A 9,267-nucleotide genomic window follows, 5' to 3' on the forward strand; every position below is an offset into this window, starting at 1 on the left:
CTGGGCTGGCTGAGCTTGGAGCTCTCTGCCAGCCTGGCCGATTCTAGCACTCTATGATAACTCTATGATAACGTAAGCCTTGCTGGCTTGTGGGTCGGTTCGGCTGTCTGGGGTTCAGAGGGAGGCAGAGACAGCGCAGGGCGGGCGGAGCGCCTGAGCGGCACCGTGCGGCAGGGCCCCGCCGGGCCCGGGGCGGCGCCCGCAGGCGCTCGCTGTGGGGGGGTTGATTGGGGGTAGGTGAGGGGGGGGGGGGGGGGGGGGCAGTGCGCAGGCGCTCGCTGTGGGGGGGTTGATTGGGGGTAGGTGAGGGGGGGGGCAGTGCGCAGGCGCTCGGTGTGGGGGGGTTGATTGGGGGGGTAGGTGAGGGGGGGGGGGCAGTGCGCAGGCGCTCGGTGTGGGGGGGGTAGGTGAGGGGGGGGAGGGGGCAGTGCGCAGGCGCAGAGCGCAGCCCCAGCCCCGCCCCGCCGCGCTGGCAGGACGCCGGCGCCTCGCGAGGGCACGCACGTAGCGTCAAGCGCGCGAGTGGCCGCTCCTCGCCCCTCCCCCTCCGTCTCCCCCAGCGTCACCTCCCTGCCGCACGCTCGCGGCAGCGTGATGACGTCGCCGCCGCGCTCCGCCTCCCTCCCCGGCCCGCGCCGCAGCGTCCGCGCCGGGCCCCGCCCCCCGCTATAAAAGCGGCCGCGGCCGGCGGGCGCCATTGTGCTGCGGAGCAGGCCGCGGCGGTGGCAGTTGCGGTTCTGCTGCGCCGCGCCCCGCGCCTTTCTCGCCGCCTTTCTCTCCTTTCCTCCTTCCCTTTCTCTTTCTTCTCCTTCCCCTCCCCCTCCCCGCTGCGCCGCGGACATGCCGCGCGTCTACATCGGCCGCCTGAGCTACCACGTCCGCGAGAAGGACATCCAGCGCTTCTTCAGCGGCTACGGCCGCCTGCTCGAGGTCGACCTCAAAAATGGGTGAGCGTCGTCCTGCGGCCCCCGAGCCGCCGCCGCCCGCCGGACGCCTGCCCTTGCTCCGTGCGCCCTTTCCCCTTCGCCCCGCGGGCCCGGGCGGGCCTCCGCCGCCGCCGCCTGTCCCTTCCCTGCCCCATGTTGTGGGCCGCTCCCGCCCGCCCTGCCGCGTGGCGCCCGGCGCAAGATGGCGGCGGCGCGGGGGGAGCGGGGGCGCTGCGGGGGGAGCGGGGGCGCTGCGGCGGGGCCGGCGCCCATTGTCCCGGCCCGGCGGCCGTGGGCGGGCGTCTCTCGGGCAGGCGCTGACGAGGCCTTTCCCCTCCGACCCCCGTCTCCCAGTTACGGCTTCGTGGAGTTCGAGGACTCCCGCGATGCCGACGATGCCGTTTACGAGCTGAACGGCAAGGACCTGTGCGGGGAGCGCGTCATCGTGGAGCACGCCCGCGGCCCGCGCCGCGACAGGGACGGCTACAGCTACAGTAGTCGCAGTGAGTACGGGCCCGCCGCGGTGCGCGGGCGGCAGGCTGCTTCGGGCAGGGGCAGGAGGTAGGCAGGAGGCGAGGAGCGGGGCGGGGGGCGCAGGTCGGGTGTTGGCAGGGAGGCGGAGCGCAGGGGAGCGAGTCCCGCGGGGCGGAGGGGCTGGGGGCCGCCGGGGATACCTGGCGCAGCGCCGGGGGCCGAGCTGTCTGCCGCCGTAGTGCTGCGAGACGTTTGTGCCTGGCAGCGGCGCTGCGCTCGGGTATCTCCTAAGAAACTTAGGTGGGCGAATAGGTGGAGCGATTCTGGCTGCAGAGCTGCGGCCTGGAAAGGGTTTCTAGTTGGTTTTACACCGTGCGCTCTGCTAATGGAAGGGCTCCGGTGTACTTGGGAGCGTTTAGGTGGAACGGTGATGTTGCATCACTGACGTTAGCGAGCAAATAACCGTTGTGTAACCGGGGGGAGAGGCGCTCGGCTGTGAACTTTAGTTCGGTCGAGTCTAGGGGGAGGGCGGGGGGGAGGTTTGCAAGCAGCAATGTGTTTTGCTAGGTGGGGGATACCGTAAATAGTTCTGCGTTCAGCTAACTTCTGTAGATGTAACATCTTGAGCTGAACTCTGTAGAACTGAGCCGGCCTCGTACTGTAATGAAAGCACTGAGGCTTGCCTTTCAGCTCGGTGTTGGGGGGGGGGGGGGGGGGGGCTGGGGGGGCGGGGGGTGGGATGTTGTCTGTTTGGAGGCAATAAAAGGAGAGGAGAAAGAAGGCAAACAAACGACTAGAATCGAATGTTTTGTTGTTGAAAATTGTTGCATGTTCAATTCCAACCTTTTAACAAGTCCTTGATGTTTCAATTTAAAAGTGACCAGTGGGGCTGAGGCTGTGTCCACTGAGGCTAAGATGACTGCCTTTCCTGATTGGCCATGGCTTTTCCATACATTGTGTGACCCTTGCCCTATGACCCTTTGGCTGACCTTACCGGAAGCCATGACGACAGCAGCCTTTTGCCATTAGACGCAGGGTGATGGTGAGGATTCCAAGGGTTAGACACAAAACTGGTTAAACTGAACTAGGTGACTGTTACCTTGCGTGTGTTGTGGCCAAACCACCACCAAAAACCTCATGCTGTGATGTAAGTACTTAGTGTAAACTAGTTAAACGTTTTTGTAAACTGTAGAAATGCATGTAATCAGTTAAGTTTTATCTTTTACAATGTTCTGTAAAGTAAAACTTAGCAAGGTGAATCTAATAAGGAGCAGTCACTCTCTAACAGATGGTAGGAAAACACAGACTTGTAGGATTTTTAGTCTGTTGTGATTTGCCATTTAAATATAGCTCATGGCAAAGAAAAAGAGAAAAAAAAAAACATTGCAAAAGTTTTATTTGGAGGCTTAGAGAGAAAAAAAAAAAATGAGCAATGCAAGTCCTACTCCAGTAAATAATAACTGTTTGACTAACTTTCTCAGAACGTTGTTTCCCCTCTGCTAACTTTGTTTCTTTGCACCATCAAGGTGGGGGTGGTGGAGGCTATAGCAGCCGGAGGCAATCTGGAAGAGATAAATACGGACCCCCCGTGCGTACAGAGCACAGGCTGATTGTTGAGAACCTTTCCAGTCGCTGTAGTTGGCAGGATTTAAAAGTAGGTATTGATCTCTAGTGCACCTCTTATCTTAAGGGGGAAGCAGCAGCTTGCTTTTTTCAGCTGACATGGACCTGTTGTCCTAAGTGGGAAGCAGCAGCTTGCTTCTTCCTTGATCTCTCATGGACCTGTTGTCCTAAGTGGGAAGCAGCACCTTGCTTCTTCCTTGATCTCTCATGGACCTGTTGTCCTAAGTGGGAAGCAGCAGCTTGCTTCTTCCTTGATCCCTCATGGACCTGTTGTCCTAAGTGGGAAGCAGCAGCTTGCTTCTTCCTTGATCCCTCATGGACCTGTTGTCCTATGTGGGAAGCAGCAGCTTGCTTCTTTGATCCTTCATGGACCTGTTGTCCTAAGTGGGAAGCAGCAGCTTTCTTCCTTGGTCTCTCATGGACCTGTTGTCCTAAGTAGGAAGCAGCACCTTGCTTCTTCCTTGATCTCTCATGGACCTGTTGTCCTAAGTGGGAAGCAGCAGCTTTCTTCCTTGATCCCTCATGGACCTGTTGTCCTAAGTGGGAAGCAGCAGCTTTCTTCCTTGATCCCTCATGGACCTGTTGTCCTAAGTGGGAAGCAGCAGCTTGCTTCTTCCTTGATCTCTCATGGACCTGTTGTCCTAAGTGGGAAGCAGCAGCTTGCTTCTTCCTGGATCTCTCATGGACCTGTTGTCCTAAGTAGGAAGCTGCAGCTTGCTTCTTTGATCCTTCATGGACCTGTTGTCCTAAGTAGGAAGCAGCAGCTTGCTTCTTTGATCCTTCATGGACCTGTTGTCCTAAGTAGGAAGCAGCAGCTTGCTTCTTTGATCCTTCATGGACCTGTTGTCCTAAGTGGGAAGCAGCAGCTTGCTTCTTCCTGGATCTCTCATGGACCTGTTGTCCTAAGTAGGAAGCTGCAGCTTGCTTCTTTGATCCTTCATGGACCTGTTGTCCTAAGTAGGAAGCAGCAGCTTGCTTCTTTGATCCTTCATGGACCTGTTGTCCTAAGTAGGAAGCAGCAGCTTGCTTCTTTGATCCTTCATGGACCTGTTGTCCTAAGTAGGAAGCAGCAGCTTGCTTCTTTGATCCTTCATGGACCTGTTGTCCTAAGTAGGAAGCAGCAGCTTGCTTCTTCCTTGATCCCTCATGGACCTGTTGTCCTAAGTGGGAAGCAGCAGCTTGCTTCTTCCTTAATCCCTCATGGACCTGTTGTCCTAAGTGGGAAGCAGCAGCTTGCTTCTTCCTTGATCCCTCATGGACCTGTTGTTCTAAGTGGGAAGCAGCAGCTTGCTTCTTCCTTGATCTCTCATGGACCTGTTGTTCTAAGTGGGAAGCAGCAGCTTGCTTGTTACATGTTTGCTTTGGGGTATAAAATCAGCCTCACTAAGTTGCTTTTTGCTATTTTTTTCCTCTGTATGTTTTTCTTTCTGTTTGAATTTCTGTCTGTTACAAAACTTTCCCAGTAGCTTAAAAAGTTGTGATGGTTTGGGTGTTACTTCCCCCCCTTCAGAAATCACCCAGACTAGACTCAGCCAAGCTGGAAATTAAAGAATGAAGCTTTCTATTCACAGCTTAGCACAAGATACAAGCAAATAGTTACAATATTTACAGCTGTAGACAGTGATAGACAAGTTAAAAAAGTAATGGAGAAACACAGCAGCCCTCCCAGAAACCAGAGTCCCCAGGAGGGGCTCTCAACCACCTTTCCACCCCTCTACCTTATCCCAGACTTTGCCTTACGTTCAGGGTGAGTTTGGAGGATCAGCCAGGGGGGTTAGGAAGCAAAAGGATTAGTTATACAGACAACTGGGTAGGGAGAGAAGTGCAGGCAGCCAGAGCCAGAGAGAGCAGCTCTGTTACCTGTATTTGTTTGTTGGTTTTGTACATCTCAGCAAGCCTATGCAGATGTCAGCACTGGTTCCTTTTCACAGCCTAATTCCTCTCCCTAAAATATCCCAGCTAAGCTCAAACTATCACAGATGTAGATGGTTTAGACATAAATAGAAGTGGTTTAATTAACATAGGTGCTGGTACAGCCTTGAGCAGAAGTAAAGTTGCAGCTGCCAGGCACAGCTGTTAGCTATGAAGAGGCCAAGGTAAAGATTCATAGAGTCATAGAATCAGTCAGGATTGGAAAGGACCATAAGGATCATCTAGTTCCAGTCCCCCTGCCATGGGCACAGACCCCCTACCCTAGGTCAGATTTACACATCAGGGTCAGAAGGGACCTCAAGCATCATTTACTTCCAACCCCCCTGCCATGGGCAGGGACACCTCCCACTACAACAGGTTGCTCAAGGCCTCATCCAGCCTGGTCCTGAACACCTCCCTGGGCAACCTGTGCCAGTGTCTCCCCACCCTCAACCTGTGCCACTGTCTCACCACCCATCCAGCCTGGCCAGGTCCCTCTGCAGGGCTCTCCTCCCCTCCAACAGCTCCACACCTGCTCCTAGCTTGGTGTCAGTTTGCCCAGAGCCACATCCAAGGTTGGAGCTTCCACCACCTCCCTGGGCAACCTGTGCCACAGTCTCAGCACCCTTATGGTGAAGCTGGCAAGAGATATCAACAAGAGGCTGTAATACTGCTGGACAATGAGAAAGTGACAGCAGAGACAAAGTAGTAAATTTCACTTTATTTTAGTGATTCCATGCATATGTAAACCATTTCCCAGACCTTTAATGACCATTTCTCACTCTAGCTGTATGTAAAGCACAGAGAGACCACTCTTGGGTATGCAGACTGGGAGTGGTGACCCTTTCACATAGGTGTCCTTAATAAAGCAGTGCCTAGGCCTAATTCATGTGGTCACAGAATGGGCTGGGCTGGAAGGGACCTCCAGAGCTCATCTAGTCCAACCCCCTGCACTCAGCAGGGATATCCTCCACTAGAGCAGGTTACCCACAGCCCTGTCCAGCCTCACCTGGAACATCCCCAGGGCTGGGCCTCAGGCACCTCCTGGGGCAGAACTTGTTCCTCACATCCAATCTCCATCTGCTCTGCTCTGGTTTGCAGCCATTGCCCTTGTCCTGTCCCTGCAGCCCTTTGGGCACAGTCTCTGCAGCCTGCTCCTAGGTCCTCTCTCAGGTACTGGCAGGCTGCTCTAACATCTCCCTGGAGCCTTCTGTCCATGCCACACACCCCCAGCTCCTTCAGCCTGTCCTTGTAGCAGAGCTGCTCCAGTCCCCTGAGCATTCTTGTGGCCTCTGTATCCTCTCCATCAGGCCCATACTCTGTAGTGAGGGATGCAGGTGAGAATGCAGCACTCTAGGTGAGGTCTCACTAGAGCAGAATCACCTCTTTGAATCTGCTGGCTTCGGGTGCAGCCCAGGCTGTGACTTGCATTCTGGGCTAATTGCTATCAGCTGTTAGGTTTTGATATGCCTGTGTCAGGTAGAAGTAATTGAGGCCCGTTTGTGGCCGAATGCTTTGCACACTCTTAGTGCTTCCTGTGCTTGTTTGTCTGAAGCTCATGCACCTGCAGAACATCTGCCTGTGGAAGGCTGAGCTAATTGTTCCTTTCCTCCCCAAAGGATTTCATGAGGCAGGCTGGGGAGGTAACCTATGCAGACGCTCACAAAGAGCGTACAAACGAGGGAGTGATCGAGTTCCGCTCCTACTCCGACATGAAGCGTGCCCTGGACAAGCTGGATGGCACAGAGATCAATGGAAGGAAGATCAGGCTGGTTGAAGACAAGCCAAGGTCAAGCCACAGGCGCTCTTACTCTGGCAGCAGGTCAAGGTAACTTGTCACAGACTCACTGAATGGGAGGGGTTGGAAGGGACCTCCACAGATCGGAGTTTAACCTTGCTGCCAGAGCAGGGTCACCCAGGGTAGGGCACACAGGAACACAGCCTGGTGGAGCTTGAGAAGGAGACTCCACAGCCTTCCTGGGCAGCCTGCTCCAGGGCTCCAGCACCTTTACAATAAAGAATTTTCTCCTTATGTTGAGGGGGAACCTCTTAGGTTCCAGTTGGTGTCCGTTGCTCCTTGTCCTGGCACAGGACACCACTGAACAGAGCCTGGCACCTGCTTCTGGACACCCACTTATATGTTTGCAACCATTGGGCAGATCTCTCAAGCTGCTCTTACCAAACTAATTAGCTCCAGGGCCGTCAGCCCTTCTCACACAGACATTCCAGTCTCTTCATCACCCCTGTCCTCCTTGAACTGGGGAGCCCACAGCTGGCCCCAGATACCAGCTGTGGTTTCACCAGGGCAGAGTAGAAGCACAGGAAAACTTCCTTTGACCTGCTGGAGACATGTCATGATGTCTTTGCTTTGAGAGCAGGAATGGTTGTGGGTGTCTGTGCCTGCAGTAGTTCCCTTCAGTTGGTACTTCAGGAACGGGACGATGCAGAACAGTCAGGTTGAGCGTTTCTTGGCGTGTGGAACGTGAGCTGTTGAGTGCAGGTGGATTTATGTGTGTGTTCATGTGGCCAGTCTCCTCACAAGTTCTTCAGCAGCTCTGAGCTGGTACAGCAGGGCACAGCAGCCATAGCAGTGACCTGCTGCACTTGGCATGTTTCTAGGTCACGCTCTAGAAGACGATCCAGGAGCAGGAGTCGCAGGAGTCGGAGCAGCCGCAGCAGGTCCCGGAGCGTCTCCAAAAGCAGATCGAGGTGAGCGGTGCGCTGTGTGCTGCTCTTTGTGGTGGATGTGGAAGCTGCTGGCAGGCTTCTGCACTTGCAGGTCCTGAGGAATAAAAGCTGGCTCGGTTTTGTTCTCTTTGAAGGTCCAAGTCCAGGTCCCGAAGCAAAGATCGCTCCCGGTCTAGATCCAAAAGCAGGAAGTCCAGATCCAAGAGCAAATCCAAAGCCAAGTCTGACCGGGGCTCCCGCTCCCACAGCAGATCCAAGGAGAAGTCAGAGAAGTCTCGCTCCAGATCCAGGTCCAGGTCTCGGTCTCCCAAAGAAAATGGTAAAGGAGATGCTAAGTCTAAGTCCAGGTCAAGGAGTAGGTCCCGTTCCAACTCTCCACAGCAGCAGCCATCTGCCAAGGCTCGCTCAGAGTCGCCACCCAAAAGAGCTGCGTCAAGGTCCCGCTCCAGATCCCGTTCAAAATCTCGCTCAAGATCAAGATCTAGCTCAAGAGATTAAGAGCAGACCTCTCCTCCTCCCTTGCACACTGTCACAGAACATTTTCCTACTTGTCAGGCCATTAGTGTTATGTTAGTACTTCAGAAGCTGGGGGTTGTTTTCTCTTGCAGGAGCGGATGGCCTAAGAACTAAGTCACGAGGCTTAAAAGGTTTCCTTTGTATCCCAGTTTGGCCAGGCTGAGGTGGGATGGTTGGTAACAAAAAAAAATCCCCTTTTTGTAGAAATCCAGCTCAAGAGTTTGATTTTATAGCATTTCTGCAGGAGTAACTTCCCTACTCTTCAGTGCAAAGTGGTTTTTATATTAAAAATAAACTGAATCTAAAGAGGCTTCACTCTGGGCTTTTTTGAAGCATCATTTCTTCAGGGCTTGGGGTGGGGGCTTTGCCCTGGGCTTATGCTTCCCGTGGGTGTAGGGCTCTGGCTGTCAGGAGCTGCATAGCATTGCCCTGCTGGGCAGCTCACATAACTTCTCTTTGTTCGTGGGAGCAGGCTGCAAATTAGATCCGTGGGTAGCCACTAGGAAGATTTTTAGACCAGCAATAAACTCGAGGTATGAGTTGTGTCTTGCCAAAAGAACATTCCCCCCCCTCCCCGTGCTGTGGCTGCCTTCAGGGTACTCTGGAACCTCTCCCATATGGCATTGATCAAAACTCCAACAACTCACACTTGAAAGAATTGAAAGCTTCCTCACTTGTCGTTTTCTTGTGCTTGGATCTCAAGTGTCACTGTCAGACTGGTCTCAGGGTGTGCTCTGAGTCACTGCTAGGTCATGGTCAGCCTCTGGTTACCTATTGGACATGAAAAGTAGGTAAAGAAAACTCTCCCCTCCTTTTGTCAGTGTTTTGATGCAGACTGGGAGATGGCTAAAGCCTTCTCCTGTCACTCTGAGCCTTACTGGCCACGGAACAAACAAAGGCTTTGCTAAACCACAGTTGCCAACTCACTTCTGGTGGGATAGTGCTCGTCCCCCCACCCCCTCCACACCTCCCCTTTCTAGCTACATTGGGGTTTGTAACATGCAATAGCAAACGCTAGAGCTGCCTTGTACTCTTTATACAACTGTACTTGACTTGTATACAATTAAACTGCCGACTCCAACTCGTGTGCTCCTTGCAGTCTGCGACTCAAACTGCTGCGGTCCTTGCA

The 9,267-nt window shown here is 54.2% G+C and overlaps 1 protein-coding gene across 1 annotated transcript; it reads left to right on the forward strand.

Annotated features, from left to right (window-relative positions):
• Positions 1–687: 687 nt before the first annotated feature.
• SRSF6 (serine and arginine rich splicing factor 6) lies at positions 688–8,453 on the forward strand. Its single transcript, XM_064167434.1, has 6 exons — positions 688–947; positions 1,281–1,429; positions 2,927–3,054; positions 6,554–6,762; positions 7,554–7,643; positions 7,757–8,453. The coding sequence occupies exons 1-6, from the start codon at positions 841–843 to the stop codon at positions 8,118–8,120; spliced, it is 1,047 nt and encodes a 348-aa protein (XP_064023504.1). The 5' UTR covers positions 688–840; the 3' UTR covers positions 8,121–8,453.
• Positions 8,454–9,267: the final 814 nt, after the last annotated feature.

The sequence above is a fragment of the Pogoniulus pusillus genome, chromosome 29 (genome assembly GCF_015220805.1).
Source record: "Pogoniulus pusillus isolate bPogPus1 chromosome 29, bPogPus1.pri, whole genome shotgun sequence".
Classification (NCBI taxonomy): domain Eukaryota; kingdom Metazoa; phylum Chordata; class Aves; order Piciformes; family Lybiidae; genus Pogoniulus; species Pogoniulus pusillus.

Coding starts and splice junctions, on each gene's coding strand:
- SRSF6 (XM_064167434.1), top strand. CDS start 841: ATGCCGCGCGTCTACATCGGCCGCCTGAGCTACCACGTCCGCGAGAAG. Junction 1,430..2,926: donor CTACAGCTACAGTAGTCGCA/GTGAGTACGGGC, acceptor TGCACCATCAAG/GTGGGGGTGGTGGAGGCTAT. Junction 7,644..7,756: donor GTCTCCAAAAGCAGATCGAG/GTGAGCGGTGCG, acceptor TTCTCTTTGAAG/GTCCAAGTCCAGGTCCCGAA.